Source organism: Thalia democratica, chromosome 6 (assembly GCF_965202585.1).
Source record: "Thalia democratica chromosome 6, ktThaDemo2.hap1.1, whole genome shotgun sequence".
NCBI lineage: Eukaryota > Metazoa > Chordata > Thaliacea > Salpida > Salpidae > Thalia > Thalia democratica.
The window spans coordinates 44634511-44653214 of NC_139170.1; the positions used below are offsets into that span (position 1 = coordinate 44634511).

The window sequence follows — 18704 nt, forward strand, 5'->3', positions numbered from 1 at the left end:
AAATTTCTTGTACTATAACTTGTCAACATCTCATTTGTTGTTGTTTTTAGCTTTCCCAACAACAAAGTGTTTCCAATAAAAAAATAGAAAGTTGTAATTAAATAACGTATCGTTACAGTATCGTTTTTAATTTATTTAAATTGATAATTAACTTTGAAATAACTCAGAAACAAATTAGTTTAACAGCAAAGGCTTCAAAGAAGTACTAGGAAATCGATATTAATAATTTAAGAGATTGATCTTTTGACTTTAAACAAAAAATCTGTTGTAGATATTTATCAGCAAAACTCTTTCTAAAGTAGTACTTATGGTTTTTTAATCTCATCTACTATTTACTTGATTTTTCAACGTAATTAAAAAATAACATGATATCTTTTTCAAACTCAATTTAATTTTATATAAAAACGCAGATAGTTATTTAATTGAATAATTTTAAATTAAGAAATGACGATCGCTAGAACCTAGGGTGAAATATTGTATTGTTTTTGATAATAAAATATCTTGTAAACTTACTCGTGTAAATTTAGGAAAATTTGCATAAAAGTAAAAAATATAATAATGGAAATCATTAAAAAAATTTAATTAAAATAATCTATTTATGACGTAAAGCTTAAGCAGATAGAGTCTGTTACTTTTTGTTAAAATTCGTTGTTTTGTTGAAAACAAGTTTTAAAATTAGTAGTTGGACCAAAAAAACTTCAAATTAGTAAAAGATCAAGAAAGGATTTTATTACCAAGTCCAATATAAAGATATGGATAAAACTAAAAAAAGTAAGTATTTTGCTTTTCATACATACTAGTTTGATACTGTTACCTTTTTTGCGTTCAACGAACTTTTATTTCAATGAAGCAAAAATTATACAGATAGTACTAAACACTAAGCAAATTTTAGTTTAGCTTTGTATATTTTATCGAATCAAATTCCAATTTACGCTATAGAAAATTAAAATTTAAGTTTAAAGTAAAATAAAAAAAGCGGCTGAAAAGTAATTACGACAAAAGAATGTTTTAAAAATCTTAGTTGTGCAGAAAACTATTGTATAGAAAGATTGTTGATCACGTACTAGTAATGTGTTTAAGTTATGCACTTCTGTGTATAGATACATGAAAAAATAAAACTAAAGATGGGTTTGCATAAAAAAAATACAAAAATGCTTTATTTAAATTACTTTTGTTTTTTTGTGCTTAACTTTTCTCAAACTGTAGACAGTTTTATTTAAATGTACTAAATAAATCGTAATTTAGTTAAAAAAAATTCTAGTAACCGTTACACTTAAAACGTCTTTAAGAAAAACAAAAAAGTGTGTAACAAAATATTGCAACGAAGTATCGTAAATTCAATGATTAAGTGTTATCTTTAGTTTGTAAATGATCAGCACACTTCAAAACAAATTTAAAATAACAATTTAGTACTTGGACTTGTAAAACTTTTATTGTCTTTGTATGATACTAACTACAGCTATTGGTTAACGTTGACAAAACAAATCTAATTATAACTTAATTTACAGCAAGTTTTTAGGTAAAGTTTTTAAATTGTTAACTTTTTTATAAAACTCTAATGTTAAATACAATTTGTTTTTTTTAAATATGTTGTAAGTACATACATGCTTAATAGTTGATATAAAGTAGAAACTACTATTGAGTGTTTTTAAAACAGTTTACAGAAAATGTACCCAAAATAAAATGAACCAAGAAAAAACTTACCAAAGTCTAATCAACACTTTGTTGAGTTGTTTGTAATTTGTGGATAAAACTGCCATAAATACGTTGTATAAATTAAAATTTAAAACAAACTAAAAAGGATAAAGTAAAAGAAAAGCAAAAGTGTGATGTTAAAGTGTAAGTATAAAAAGAGAACTACAAAAAAAAAGATTATTAAACCATCTGAATTACAAACTTGTGAAAACTTTGTATGCAATACGATTTAGTTCTAGAAAAATAGTTTTAAAACAAAAGTTAGAACTCACGGAGCTTTTATAAAGTTTTAAAGCTTGAAAGAACTGAAAAAACTATAAAAAGAAAACAGAAAGGTTTAATACTATGAAAAATTACAAAAACGAAATCATCTTGAAGCTTATTTGACCAAAAAAAAAAGAAACTAAAACAATGAAGTTTATAGAAATTGAACCATGGTTAGTTTTTGATTTTTCTAACTATAAAGTTTTTTTTCTGCCAAAATACTTTAAGATTAAAAAGTTAAAACTGATAAATATTTTTTTATCCACAATGTCAGTATAAAACATTTTATTTTTAAGAAGATTTAGTTTTTTTTCTTCCAAATTCAGGCTTACCAACTCAAAATACTTAAATTAACAAAATACTTAACATAGAAATGTTTATTTTCTAGTTTGGTGCAGTACTCTAAAGTTATAAAACAAACATAAAACTTATGTTTAAAAATTTCAAAAAAAAAAAACAACATGAAGAAATAAAATTTATATATAAACATGCGTGTATAAAAGAAACCACAGCTCTTAAAGTTGAATGCTGTTAGTTACTTAAGAATTTGCTTCTTTAATTATATTTGAAAAAAAAACTTTTTTTAAACATTGCAGTAATTTTTTGATAAAGGTTGTTTTTTTCTTACTTTGTTTTATAGTTTTTATCCTTTTTATATTTAACAATATTAGTTCTTTAGAAGATAGAAAAATATCAAAGAAAGTTTAATTTAAAAACTCATCCATGCTTTAAGTTATGAATACTGTCTAAGTATACCATTTTTCATTACACTATTTATACATTTTTTTAAACCTATTGTTGAACTATTGCAGTATGTGAAAATTAATTTTTTATTCACTTTCTTACACAGTTGAAATGTTTAAAAGAGATTTAATGCATATATAGAACATTATAAGCTTCTACTTTGTAACAAATTAAAACGATAAATAAAGTAGAAATGAGTAAAAACTAGTTTACAGAAAATTTATCAAAAAGAAAATAAACGAAGATGAAACTTAATTGATTTGAAATGAGACTCTGTTAAGCATTTTGTTTTATTCAACAACTACTAACAAAATTAATTATAAGTGAATGAAATTTTGTTTAAATTAATTCGAAGCTACGAAAACTTAACAGAAGAACTTAACATAAATTAAATAAAAACAACTTGTATGGTATACAACTTTTTTTCATATTAAAATTTTTCTCGAAAACATTTGTGTCAAGTACACTGTATTTGAAGACAGTTAGAGAAAATCTTTACATAAATATATGTTGACATCAAACATTTATCCTTATATTATCTAACTAAAACTAAAAAATTAATACTTCATTTATCTAAAAACTACTTTAATTTTTTTTTATTATAGTAGTATGAACTTTCGTTTTAATTACGAGATAGTAATTCAATGTTTAAAAATCTAAACTGTTAAAACGTAGCATGTAGCAAGCTAGGAAACGAAAACAATATATTATGATTAAGATATTATTATGACTTAATAATAACAAACATGACTTCCTTAGTAAAAACAAAAAAAATTTTTTTTTTTTTAAATAAGTTTTACAAAAAAAGTCTAAATCAATTTTCTAGCTTAATTAATGACATAACTATATATTTCTATTTTGAATACTTTTGTACACAAGAGCTAATAAAAAGAACAAAAACTTTTATTTTACTGGCTCAAATATTTTTTCTAAATTTGTAATTATACTTGTAAAAGTTTCGTATAAAAACATTTTTAAATTAACAAACATGATACAAAAACGAAAATTAATCATTTATAAAAAAGTACGAATTAAACTTTTTAACCTACTAGTACGAGCTTATTTTCACAAAAACAAAGCCTTAATACAAAAGTGACTTATTTTGTTTTGTTAGCACTACTTTATATCAGTAACCTTTTTTTTTAGTTTTCAATATATGGTGTGTAAAAGATAGCTGTATATATTTATACATATATCGCATAAGTTATTTAAACTTAATCAATTTCCACAAAGCCTACGTGAAAAGCTTTGAATAATTTATTTCAAACCGTACTAGCTGAAGATTAAAAAACAGTTTTTTGTATTTATAGAACGTATGTTCTAGTTTTTTAAATCGATTTTTCTAAATATGTTCTACTCAGTTCCAATAACATAAGGTACAGCTGTATTTTGCATAAAACAACTTAAACTAATATTTTGTTATATTGAACTTAATGCTTTGCAGCAGTTCTATTAAAAAAATAAAATATTCTTTAATTTTTTTTTTTGGTGTCAAATAGTTTCAAAGCATATTATTGATAATTGAATTTGTATTTTTAGTTATTATTCTACAAATGGAATAGAGAAGTTTTGAAATTAAATTAAACTTTGAACTCTAGACTACTTTTTACATTGAACTTGTTTAATTTAAAGAGTTTAGTCATTATCTAATCTTATACAGTCAACATAAATTTAATAAAACTATATTTCATTTGTTACAAAAAATAATTAAAAGTTGTTTATTTGGGAAACTGAAGAATCTTTCAATCAATAAGTTAATAATCTTTCTTAGTCAAAATATATTGTTTAAAAGAAAACAGTAATACAATTGAAAGATAATATTTAACAGTACTTTTTCATCAAATATATTAAAACACTTGTAATCGTTACATTTTAAGCATCGAATTGCCGTAGTACTTTTGTTAACATTTTCTATTTTTAAATACTCACTTTAAGTGAAAATAAATATACCGCTATAAGGCAGTGTTAAGCTTGTACAGATTTTTAGAGTAACATTAACAACACATGTATGTTTTTGTACAACTTCAATTTATTTGCATTTAACAATTTGGTATGCCTTTCTTTACTTTTTGTAACTTACGTTATTAAAAAAAAAAACATTAGTTATTTGCGTTTAGGGGCAATAAAATTTGATAAATCAGGATTCTAAAATGCTTTTATTAGATTTGTAGGCCCTTAAAGTAGTTCAAAAATTGTAACAATTTCAAAACAAATGAGCACATCATGTTAAAACATGTTTTTGAAAGAAACACTTTAATTGTAACTCTATACAATATAGTTCTGGTGTTTAATACGTAAGTACAAATTAAAAAAAAAATTAGTTATTACAAGACAGTTTTCAAAACTTACAGAAAATTTTCAAAAAGTTTTGCAAGCTTAAGGTTAAGTAAAAATCAAACTTTACTTTGCAAATATAGATTTAATGACACGAGTTATTTACTTATGAAACGCATAAAAATTTCAGATTAACTTAGTAAAAACATAAGGTGTTACAAGAAATTATTTGAGTAATTTTCATTATTAGCATTAAACACTTTAGAAAGGTTTTTAACGAATTGCACACATTTAATCAAAATCAATCAAATTTTCGTTTTGTCTGTTTTGTTCGTTCAACACTTTCATGTAATCGTAGCAATATTCGACTTTTAATTCGAAATGATCAATTTCCAATTTCTTATTGCTCTTTACAATGTTATCCACCGCTGTAAGTAATAACAAACTTTGATTTTAATGTTTGTAATACAAAAAACTTTTATTCAGTAAAGCGTTTTAAATTTTTATTTAAATAGATATGTAGACCTGAGTAAGAAAATGTTTAATTAGTTAATACATTGACTTTCATAGTTCTTAAAAAATAATGTAAAACTTTTAACACTAAAATTTTAAACAAATTAAGTAATCAAAACGTAATTTAAAGCAAAACTTATAAAATAAACAATCAATGCATACTGTTTCAATCAGCAAAAAAGACGAGACATTCAGATCCGTTCATGATCCTTTTAACTGAAGACACATTTCTTCCATTACTCCTCTCAACATTTGAAAAAAACAGATCAATAAAATCGTTGCTCGTTGTGGGATTTATGTTCCTAACTCGCAAACAATGCGTTTGGTACACTGGCCTTATCTGTATAGCAAAATTTAAAAATTTAAGAGGTGTTCTTAGAAGGAAAATATTTTGAATCATTATTCTGTCTATTACGGAGCTAAGAAAGAAAATGTCTAATTAAACTCTTATTTATTTTATGTTCTTTCTCAATGAAGTTTTTATAAACGAAAGCTTAACTTGTTACTCTTTTTATTTAACGTTCAACCTTATAGATATTAATATTCCGTAGGCATAATTTTCTTCCTATAAAACATTTTATTTTAAAAAGCATACAAAATCCTACTTTACAATAAAATAAATTATACTAATGTAATATTTTAGTTTCAAAAGTTTCTTGATTCAAAAGTTTTAAACTTTTTTTAATCATATTGTTGTTTTCAAAAATCACAAAAGTAAAAACTTATATTTGTTAAATTACAGTGGTAATTTTGTTGTGAAAACTTATGCTTATTCTCTTAAAACAAAAACAGAATATTTCTTAGAAATAAACAACATTTCTGTTATTTTTCTACAAATACATGCACAAATTAAACAATATATTGGAAAAATTGTTAACGTATTGTTGTTAGCGTATGCTTATATTAAATGTAACCTGACTTGTTAGAGTTGTATCGAATGCAATAACTGTTTTTATCAACTTTTAAAATAGACTTAGGCGTAGTTTGATTTTCTACGTCACAATTTTCAAGAAGCATTTCAATTACACTTCTATCTGTATTTTCTGGTATACCCTGTGTATTGTAGTGAAGTAAACAGAAATCTGATTATTTAATTTAAAATTATAATAGCATCATGTTAAAAATATGGTAAATATTTTTAAGTATAATGCACTAAATAGTTATTTTGATATAAATTTTTACTATAACTTTAATTAACAAACATTAAAAAAAAATTGTTTTTCTAACCTTAAGTTTTAAAAAACCTAAAACAATGCTGTTAATTTATCTAAATAGTAGAAGTAATTTGTTGTTTATTTCCAGTTTAATTTATTAACTTTAAAAATAATCATTTAAAACGAAAAACTTAAAACTTACTTATATAAGAATCAATGAAATAATAAAAATGACTTTAGAACAAACTTACTACTAAAAGAAATCTATCATCCAAAAGCTTTGGATTTATTTTTTTGTGTACTCTTAAAATTTTATTGTCAACAACATGATCCGACTTGTTTAACACATTGCTTTGATCTGTGATAAGAAAATATGATTAATAAAAAACTTTGAGTTAAAAAGTTTCAAGTACATATTAGTAATTGTAAAATAAATTATTAACTGTAGCTGTTTGATAAATAATAAACAACTTTAAATTAATAAAACGACATTTATTTTCTGTTTATGTTCATCAAACAACCTTTCTTAGAAGAGTTTATATTATATACCAGCGGAACTAAAGAAAGCAAAAATGTTTACTTTTGTTTGAAGTTTTTGCTACAAGTATGAGTCTTTACATAACTTTACAAAACTAACAATTTTAACCTAATTTTAGAAAATAAAACTTTTATACAAAATAATTAATTAAGTTAGTAAGCTATTATTATCAACAAAATGTTCTAAAATTTAAAAAAATAAATCTACCTTCGGCGTTTTTGAATACAATATAAACTTCACTCAATAGAGAATCAACAGATTCTACTTCTCCACCATTAGATCTTTTTTTATTTTCAAAGTACAATTTTAAAACATCTGGTGTCGTTGACATTGAAAAGTTTGTTACCACTATTATTCTGTGTAATACTAAATAACTTAAAAAAAGGGTTTTCATTTAAAATTTCATTTTATCATGAGTGATTTAGTTTATATAGTTTAGATACTTGTTAGTTAGATACTTTCAAGGTTTTACTTAAAACTATTTAAAACTTTTAAAATGTAAAACAAGATTTTAAGATTTTTACCAGCATAATATTTTATAAAAACATTTAAATTACAAGTTACAAAAATATTTTAGTGCTTTACTTATTTTCAGTAATTTTAGCTTTAGGTTAAAAGAAAATAAGGTAAATATTTTTTTTTTGAAGCAACCTATCATTCTTGGTATGTGCTACAGAATTTTTGTTTCCTTTAGTTTTGGTGCTATTTTTTGCTTGCTTTGTTTCTGTTTTTAATTGTTTAGACTTGTATGTAATTTTTTACTCTTATTTAAATGTTAATTAAAAGTAAAAGATATACTAATTTTTTATAAAAAACTGCACAAAATGGTTTGTTTTAATAGGTCGTTCAGTTATTAAATCAATTTTCTTTTAATTATTATAGTGAAAAGTATTTGAAACAGATTAAATCATGTGTGTTTTATTTAATTTTGTTCAAATGCAGTAAACACTAAAATTAACAATAACAAATATGTTAGTTTTTTGAATAACTATGTAAAATTTTTTGGACATATACAAAACAAGGTGATAACTAAAAAAAATTAACTGTCTTATAAACCTTTGTTTTTTTGTTTGTTTTGTTTAACACCAGTCTTTTTTACAATGTTTTCTGTTGACTTGATCTCATGGTTTTTATTTTTATTTTTCACATTTTTATTATTGCTTTCACTTTCTTTAGAATCGTTTTCTAAAAAAATATAAAAAAACTCATAAAAATAAATTAGTAGCACTAAAACTAATTTACTCATCATTTTTCGTATAAATTTTGTGACACTCTATATTTTCTATAGCATTCGACAGAAACTATGACAATTCTGGATATTAAAACAAACTATTAATAACATATAAAAAACTATATGTAAAATATTACTTTCAGTTTAACTTTAACTAAACCAGAATTACAAATTTATAATAAAGATATTTTTAAATTCATGATTGTTCTTAAAACAGTAAAACAGATATTTTAAGAAAAAGATAAGAAAAATACCTCGATCCTTTTGATTTTCTTTAATAAGTTTCTCTCTAATATAAGAAGCTGTAAAAAAAATAATTTTACTAACATTAATAAACAAAATTAACATTTATAGTTGTCTAGTGTAAAAAAACGTTAATTTATTATATTTTTATTTTCTAATTTTATGTGAGCTATTGATAAGATAACCATTGATCAACAAGCGTAAATAATTTTTAACTTTTGATTTAAAGAAAACAACAGCAGAAAAAGATATTTTCTACACATTTTAAACGTACCTTCAACAGGGTCATATCTCAATGCAAAAGACCAGGCTTGTTTTACTTTTGTAAAATTTACTTTCGTTACTGCTTGATTTGCGAATTCCTTAACATATATTTATTAATTTTTAAACACTATTACTCGTATGTACTTCATTTTTAGGTTTAAAACTTGTTTCAAAGATTATAAGTCATTAAAAAGAATTATTATAAAATTTTAGTAAAAATAAGTTATATTATTACAAAAAACAGTAATTAAAGCGTTTGCTGAGATTAAACTATAGTTATAAAAAACTTACTTCTGAGCTAAATTTCAATAAATAAGTATCGGGATTTTCAAATTTTTTTTCAGCATTACTGGTATAATTAACGTTTCCTTTTCCTTGTGTCACACTAAATTTACAAAATATTTAATAAAAGTTAGGTAAAAACGTTTCAATATTTTTTCTATTAAAAACAATGCATTTACTCTTATTTTGTACTACTTCACAAACTTTAAAATGCTTTTCAATTTTTTATAGTTGCTTTTAAGTAAAGTTACCAAGTAAAATTAAAAATAAAAAAGTCAACAAGCGTAAGTTTAGTTAATTAGTAACATAATAACTTTTTAACAATATAGTTGAGCATGTCTGTAGGTAAACAGTGTTTTAAGTTATAAGCGATCAAGTTTCTTTGTTTTTGTTGTACTTTCCTTTCTATCTCTGCATATTTGTACTCACCTAAAGCATTTTTTTTAGTCAGTGTTTCTTGTACAAGTTAAGCAAAAATAATCTACTTTTTAAAAATATAATTGAGTCAGTTTATATAATCTTAGGAAAAATGTATTATTTAGTAGTGTATTCAATTAAAGTTATGTCTTAATTTTAAAGCAATTAAAAATATAAATTTTGAATTAATTTAAATTATAGCTAAAATAAAGTATATTAAAATTATAAATTACAAACTTAACCTCGTTTGAAGCTGTTATTTAGTATGTTGTGTGAAAAATTACTCACTTAAATCAAGTGTTAATTTTAGGTCAGGAACTGTAGAACGCAAAACTCCGGTGTAATGAGAATAAGAAAACTGGCCAACTGTTATACTGTACATATTTCTCATGACATTTTCCGCTTCTTCCTTATGAGATTAAAGTTTTTTGTGTTAAAATAGTTAAAAACAATGAAAAAAACCATTAACTTAAAACAATACTTACAGTTAGTGTTTGACTGCATAACTTGTTTTATAAAACCTAGCAAGACTCTAAAACTTTTATTTACTTCTATGTAACTACGCATACAAACAACTAGAAATACTAAATTTTTTTTTTTGCTATAAACAGTTCTTTTAAAGATTTAACAAGGATTAAGTCATTAAGCGTCTTGTTATATATTATAGAAATACAAACATTAGAAAGGCTTATTTTTTCAAATAAAATTTAACAACATTACGTATAAGAACGTCAACTGTAGAGTGGTACAGCCGGTAGGGTAGGTCTTTTTATGTGTACTATTTTATGGGCACTATTTTATGTGTAGAATTGCTGCATTCAATTTTTGATGTGATGTCATCAAAATTATGTGTAGTATTTAGATGTTGCTGCAATTAAGTTGCTGCAATTAAATGAAAAATAAATTACTGTCCAGGCCTTTTATAAATATTATAGATAGTTTTTGAAGTTTTAAATTTATAAACAAACAAATAAAAAATAACTTGAATACACATAAACCAATAGTTTGATTTATTTGTACATTTATTTAAATTAAATTTTGTAAACTAACAGAAGTATAGGCTAGACTTATTAAAAGATTATGGATATTTTTTTTCATTTAAGATTTAATAAAGAAAAAAAAACTTGAATACACTTAAACCAATTGTTTGATATAAAATTATTTTTATGTAACTTATATTTTTTATACTAACAGAAGTAATGGCTTGGCATATTATAAATATTTTGAAAAAAAAAATTATTTAAGATTTTAAAAACAAAATAAAAAAATAAAAATTGCACACACATAAACCAATTGTTTGATTTGTAGTTTTATATATGTAATTTATATTTAGTAAACTTATAAAAGTAGTGGTTTACTCTTATGTGTACTATTTTATGGGCACTATTTTATGTGTAGAATTGCTTCAATCAATTATGACCATAGTTTTATATGACTTCATTTAAATTATGGGTAGTATTTAGATGTTGCTGTAATTAAATAAAAATAAAATACAGTCCTGACCTTATATAAATATTATGGATAGTTTTTGTAGTTTTAAATTTATAAACAAACAAAAAAAAAAAAAACTTGAATACACATAAACCAATAGTTTGATTTAGTTGTACAATTATTTAAATTGTATTTTGTAAACTAACAGAAGTAGTGGCTAGACTTATTAAAAGATTATAGATAATTTTTTTTTTAAATTTAATAAAGAAAAAAAAAGCTTGATTACACTTAAACCAATTATTTGATTTAATAGTATATTTATATAATTTATATTTTTTATACTACCAGAAGTAATGGCTTGGCATATTATAAATATTTTGGATATTTCTTTATTTAAGGTTTTATAAACAAAATTTAAATTTAACACACATAAACCAATTGTTTAATTTATAGTTGTATATATGTATTTTACATTTAGTAAACTTATAGAAGTAGTGGTTTGGCCTTATGTGTACTATTTTATGGGCACTCTTTTATGTGTAGAATTGCTTCAATTAACTTATGTGGTTTCATTTAAATTATGGGTAGTATTTAGATGTTGCTGCAATTAAGTAAAAATAAGATACTGTCTACTTTTAAATCAAACAATTGATTTAAGTGTATTCAAGATTTTTTATTAAATATTACATAAAAAAACTATCCATAATCTTTTAATAAGTCTATCCACTACTTCTGTTAGTTTACAAAATACAATTTAAATAAATGTACAAATAAATCAAACTATTGGTTTATGTGTATTAAAGTTATTTTTTATTTGTTTGTTTATAAATTTAAAACTACAAAAACTATTCATAATATTTATATAAGGCTTAGAAAGTATTTTATTTTTCATTTAGTTGTAGCAACATCTAAATACTACCCATTGAATATAATTGATTGAAGCAATTCTACACATAAAATAGTGCCCATAAAATAGTACACATAAGAGCAAACCACTACTTTTATAAGTTTACTAAATATAAATCACATATATACAACTATAAATCAAACAATTGGTTTATGTGTGTTCAAGTTTTTTTTTCTTTATTAAAAATTTCTTAAAAAAATCTACCCATAATCTTTTATAAGTCTAGCCACTACTTCTTTCAGTTTACAAAATATAACTCAAATAAATGTAAAAATAAATCATACTATTGGTTTATGTTTATTCAAGTTATATTTTATTTGTTTTTTTATGAACTTAAAACTACAAAAACTATCCATAATATTTATATAAGATCTAGACAGTATTTTATTTTTCATTTAATTTCAGCAACTAAATTGCAGCTACATCTCAATACTACCCATAATTTGAATGAAATCACATCAAATTATGGGCATAATTGATTGAAGCAATTCTACACATAAAATAGTGCCCATAAAATAGTACACATAAGGTCGAACCTCTACTCTATAAGTTTACTAAATACAAATTACGTATATACAACTATAAATCAAACAATTTTAGATTTAAATCAAACAGTTTATGTGTGTTCAAGTTTAATTTATAAATTTTGTTTATAAAATCTTAAATAAAAAAAAAAACCAAAATTACTTATTATATGACTAGCCATTAATTCTGGTAGTATAAAAACAATAAACTACATAAATATACATATAAATCAAACAATTTGTTTAAGTGTAATCAATTTTTTTTTCTTTATTAAATATTACATAAAAAACTATCCATAATCTTTTATAAATCTAGCCACTACTTCTGTCAGTTTAAAAAATATAACTCAAATAAATGTAAAAATAAATCATACTATTGGTTTATGTTTATTCAAGTTATATTTTATTTGTTTGTTTATAAACTTAAAACTACAAAAACTATCCATAACATTTATATAAGGCCTGGACAGTAATTTATTTTTCATTTAATTGCAGCAACTTAATTGCAGCAACATCTAAATACTACACATAATTTTGATGACATCACATCAAAAATTGAATGCAGCAATTCTACACATAAAATAGTGCCCATAAAATAGTACACATAAAAAGTCCTACCGAAATTTACACATAATTTTGATGACATCACATCAAAAATTTAATGCAGCAAATCTACACATAAAATAGTGCCCATAAAATAGTACACATAAAAAGACCTACCCGTAACAGCTGTTATTGAAATTGTTTTAATGATATTACTTAATCAGATATTTTACTATTATGCTGTGGTCATGGTAAAAGAATTAACATTATAAGATACTAGTAAAATTAAACTAACCGGTTTACTAAATTTTATTACTGCAAACAATAGTTCTTTGTTCAAAACCACATACTTTACTATTCCATACCTATTTCATAATGTTTGTTTGTTTTAAAGAAAAAATATAAGTAGCATCAACATAAATACTTTTCTAGATGATAAATAATGTAATGTATCATACAAAACTTACTTGTGAAATATTTTTCTTAACACCTGTTCGTCTAAGTTTTCAGGTACTAATCGACTGACATGTATGCAGCGCATCGTAATATTTACAGGTTTGTTTTGCTGACTTGGTTTTACTATTTTGTCAGGAACTTTTTTGCTGACTAGTTAATAACGTTTGAATTTAACTTCATGCAAATAATAATCACGTAAGGTATTTAAAATAGTAAAAAAAAGTATTAGTGTCAGAAAAATTAAAGACTAAAAATTCAAATCACCTGGATTTTTCGAAGTTTCTTCTTGAGGGAACAATGACAATTTAAAATTTAGAATTTTAGGAGGTTGGTTTGCCGCATTTACATTTGTGCTTAACGAACGTTTCTTCAGCAAAGTTAATGTTTCTGTAGAAACATAAATGTGTGAAGTTTAAGCTTTAGGGCGTATTTTTAGTTATGCGGCTTTGTAGAATGCTCGGCGAAGTTTGTAGTGTAGTAAGCGTTGATTAGACAAAAATAAGTATTGATTGAAATAATTTTTAAATCTTTAAGTTTATGCTGCAATATAGTGTTCAGTGCACAGGTCAATAAGAAACAAACAGTAGCGGATTTTTTCAATTTGTCTTTTCGTAAAAAAAACAATAAATGAAATACTAATTCAGACAACTAAAAAACTAACTACCTTCTGCATTGTCAAGAATTGCTTTCACGTTAGCAAACTTTTCACCTTTTTTAGGTGGTGAAAAAGCAAGAGAGGCGTTAATTCCATTGGTTTTTAGTAAATTGTTCAACTTGTTTGATCCAAACTGTAGTGGAACATTCAAAATAAAAACAGCGTATCTATCGTTATCGTCATCGTTTGACATAATTAATCAATATGACTGTTACGAATTTATTTTCACTTTAGTTTAAATTCTATGCTTTTAAGTCGGTATACAAATAATCAAAAATTTTAAAAACGTTGTGAATGTGTTATTTGTTTTGCGCAGCGCAACGTCATAACTTTCCTTTAAATTTACTACTTTTTAGTTATATGTAGTTTTAATTACTTTTACGATATTTGTTTATTTCTATACACTAAAGTTTAATTTTAAAAGCAACTTAAAAAAAATATAAAAACATGATAATGTACACATTGTTTTTTTATTAAACTACATTTTGCCCTGTAGGGTTCATAATTTTTAACAAAATATTGAAAAATAAAACAAATATATATGAAGATATTAAGTTTTAACTTCAGTTTACAAGTACTCTATTAAAAAGTATCAAAAGGCTAACATACACCAGTGAAAACCTTAAGGCTACTTAAGATAAAACTATACAAAGTTGTTAATAAGTCATACACCAAATATTTCAATAACAATTAAAACAAAAATTTAAGTAAAAAAAAACTTAAGGTTAGATAAAAATTAATTGAAAGTTAATCCAACTGCCTAATGAAACAAAGATAAAAAAAACTTGAACTAATAAAAAATAACATATTTTTAACATAAAAAAATTTTCAACTATAACTTTTTGTTTGAAAACGTTTTTAAATTTATTTTAGTGATTTTATCTAAATAGTACTAAAAAAAACCAGTTTAGTTTATTGATATAAAAAATATATAAATAATTATTAAATTTTTATTAATATTCATACTGCAAAAATTTAAACTTTTCATTGAAGCATGTGTTCTTACTATGTTATACTAAATATTACATTTCTTAAACTTAAAAAAAAAATTATGTAAAATTTGAAAATATATTCAAATAGTAAACTTTGCTTTTATGTGTAGCTTTTAAATGATTTGTTGTAGATTTATATAAACATTACAAACGTCTTTATATTAACTTTGTCAAATAAAAATCGATTCAAAGTAAGCTAAAGTAGTTTAAGTTTTTTCTAAAGACAGATAAAACAAAATATACCGAGTTTTTGAAAAATATATTAATCAGTTAATATTTACTTTTTAAAATTTTTCAAACAAACAAAATAAAAAAAGTATATTGAAAACAAAGAGCTGAATAAAAGAAAATTTATTTATGATAATACAGTAATCTGAAAACGTTCGAATAGTTAAGAGGAATTTTCATACCCAAAAACTGACGAAGCATGTAGCTTTAGTGGTCGTTTGCTGGAGAAAAAGTTTTATAATGCTCACTAATCACATACGCTTGATTAAAAAATTACGTTCGAGCGAGAAGAAATTTTATAAAAATTTTATTTGCTAACATTGATATTAGTTTCACGCTTAGATTTATTACTAATAAATTGAACAAATTATATAAAAGTTAATAAAACTTCTTTCTAAACAAAGTCTTATCGTTTGTTGGTTAAGCTGTTTCTTAAATTAGATATTTTTTTTTATTAATTTAAACTTTAGGTAGTATGTTAATAACTTGTTCAAACTAAAAATGTAACTTTTAAACATAAGTCCTCGAAACATAACATACATTACATAGTGTTTTGCTGTTTTTGAGCTAAAAAACAAATACATCACAAAATGTTGCTCAATTTTTACTCTTTAAGCAACTGTCAATTAGTAGCGTCAGTAAGCAAATATTGAATTAGAAGAATAAAAGCTTCACTAAATAATTTCGTTCTTAAATTGTTTATTATCTTGTTTTGTTAATTACTACATAACTGCTAACGAAAAAACACATTTGATTATAAAATTAGAAAATAAATGTTAAGTTTTACAAAAAGTTATTGTTTAAAAACTTAAATTCTTGTTAAATTTAAAATTGGTAAAAGTTAGTTTAGATCTTGAACAAGTTAAGCAAAAAAATGTTTTTGTACAAGTGTAAATATTTATAATTTTATTTTTTGTCGATAAATTTAGTTGACCATAACATAAATCATTTGAAGATATTGTCAGAAATAGCAATTGTGATCTGTACACGTTAAAAATTATCTTTTTACCTTCAATTGATTTTTTTTTCTATTTTGGTTTTGTTTTAATCTAACAAAGTAAAAACTATAAAAACAACTTTATTTGAAACTATTCATTACTTTTCATTAAGTTATTAAAGCTATAAAGTAAAACTAAAACAATCTGAATGATAATAAAACTACACTAGAAAGTGAGGATAGTTGTTGTTCAGCATTGGCTGTTCAGCGGCATTTGCTCACATCTGATTGGCAACGCAGCCGGCTTCAGCAGGTATTTTTTCGTTGATTGATTTTTAAGTGTCTGTAAAGAATAGTGTTTTGTATACAAACAATATGAATTATTAAATTTATTTTGTTGTAAGTTTATATCACTCTGTGAAACAGTATAATAGCTTAGTTGCAAAAAGTTATAAACTGGTGCGTCACTTTTTTAGTTTTCCTGTAAACTGGTCAGAGTTTGTAAAAAGTTAGTAAAGTATATTATTTGTAGCAAAAATTTCAAAGTCATACTTACGAACATATACTTTTTTTTTTTTTTATAAATGTTCTTTTTTATTGTATAAAAAGATAATTATACCATGACAAAAATCAACCTACTAAAGTTTACTGTGTTCTTAGACACAGATATGTTTCAGACATTTGATCTAAAAATTTAACTTTAAGACTTAAGTTAGGATTTTTTTCAAAACCAATTAAGTACGTATTTTGTAAGTTTATACAAACTAATCTAATTTAGCACCGCGTTTGTTTCACAAAAAAAAATCAAAAATAAAACAATTTACGATTTTCAGATACGGTCACAATTCTGACAAGTTGTCGGTTTTCCTGCAGCAGTACTTCAGGCCCACGTCGTCGCGAAACATCGACCACTGGATGCAGATGTTCAAGGAGCAGCGGAGCGGAACGCGCGCCAAAATGCACTTTTACGATTTCGGCGCGATAACCAACGCGCTTCGCTACAACCGGACCGAGCCGCCCGAATACGACTTTTCCAAGTTCGACGTTCCCACCCACTTTTACTGCGGGACCAGGGACCACATGGTGCCGGTGAGGGACTGCATGAAACAGGTCAGATCGGTTAACGGGACTTTTCAATCAGTTTGTTTTAAACATGGAACAATGATAACTTTCAGCTATCTAATAAGCAAAATGTGTTTTAATTTAAAATCTAAAATACTGTAATAATATCAAGTAAACCTGATTTATACAACTAACTTAATTTTACATAAAAAGTTTTTTTTTCAACAAAATAGCAGTTTCAAGAGTTTATAATAAACATTACACAATTTTTGCAGGTGAGATCGGTCAACGGGAGTTACGTGAGGAGCGTGAAAAGGGTGAACGGGTTCAGCCACGCCGACTTCGTGTACGGGAACACCTCGAAGGGGCCGGTGTACAGGGACGTGGTGAGGAAGCTGAGGAGGAGGCGCGAGAGGAGGAAGGAGGGAAATACGGTGGAGGTCGTCAAGCGGTTCAAGTGAACACGAACCGTGGAAGGGGTGTTATTGTTTGAATTCTAGGTGTTTCCCAAATATTTGCTGAGTCAGCATTTAAAAATACTTTTTTTATGTTATTTTTAATTTCATTCATTAAAATTTTAATTTTAATTAGTTTTTAGTATGTTTGGGTAAGGTGGGTTTGGGTTATAAAAAAATAACTTTATGACTTAAAAAAATAGCTGACTCAGCAAATATTAGGGGAAACACCTTTAATTACAAATCGGACCGCCACTGTAGAAGGGGATTGTGGTTTTTGTTTAAATTAGTTAAAAGATAATAAATTGTAGTCTTGTTGTAGTGTGAGAAATAATAAGTTGCTTCTAAGTGTTTGTAAAACTGGTAAAAATGCTGAGTTTCTGCTAATCAAGTCACTGCCATCTAATATTGATTTTTTTGATTTATTTTGTCGGCATAGTTTTTATAACTTTTCAACTTTTAAAAGGTTTCATTTTAAAGTAATGTATAAGAATAAATTTAAACAAGTAGTTTTTCTTAGTTTATTTTTTTTTGTGTTAATATACGTGTGTTTTGTTGTTGTAGTTGAGTCTTATGTTTTTTTTTATACAACTTAAAAAAAAATTCAGTACATAAAAGTGTTTTTTTTTTGTTTGAAAGTACATACACAGGTTTTAACATTGGCGTTTTATCTACTTTTACAAATTAAAACAACTTGTTACGCCTGAGTTTACTATTCTAAGAATTTTTTTATCATATAAATATTATTTATTTTTCATTACAGACATTCTGAGTTAAATGTTATATTCTGTTTCGCTTTTCTTTTCATGTATGCTTTTTTCTGTACTTTCTTATGTTTCTAAGAGTAGAAGTCTCTGATGTTAGAATATCACTTTTTTGTTTTATAGTTAAAAAA

General features: G+C 24.2%; 2 protein-coding genes across 2 annotated transcripts; one reads left to right on the plus strand and one right to left on the minus strand.

The window, feature by feature from the left end:
- Positions 1-5658: 5658 nt before the first annotated feature.
- LOC145839129 (uncharacterized) lies at positions 5659-16538 on the minus strand. The gene is made up of 16 exons (XM_082946739.1): positions 16518-16538; positions 14145-14343; positions 13745-13867; positions 13492-13630; positions 13320-13389; positions 9908-10028; positions 9517-9631; positions 9212-9305; positions 8931-9018; positions 8668-8715; positions 8239-8367; positions 7834-7906; positions 7390-7538; positions 6896-7002; positions 6410-6543; positions 5659-5830 (listed from the first exon to the last, which is right to left on the minus strand). Exons 2-16 carry the CDS (start codon positions 14326-14328, stop codon positions 5827-5829), a joined length of 1578 nt encoding a protein of 525 aa, XP_082802865.1. The 5' UTR covers positions 14329-14343; positions 16518-16538; the 3' UTR covers positions 5659-5826.
- On the plus strand, positions 14340-17815 carry LOC145839130 (gastric triacylglycerol lipase-like). Its single transcript, XM_082946740.1, has 4 exons — positions 14340-14345; positions 16523-16605; positions 17126-17402; positions 17630-17815. The coding sequence occupies exons 1-4, from the start codon at positions 14340-14342 to the stop codon at positions 17813-17815; spliced, it is 552 nt and encodes a 183-aa protein (XP_082802866.1).
- Positions 17816-18704: the final 889 nt, after the last annotated feature.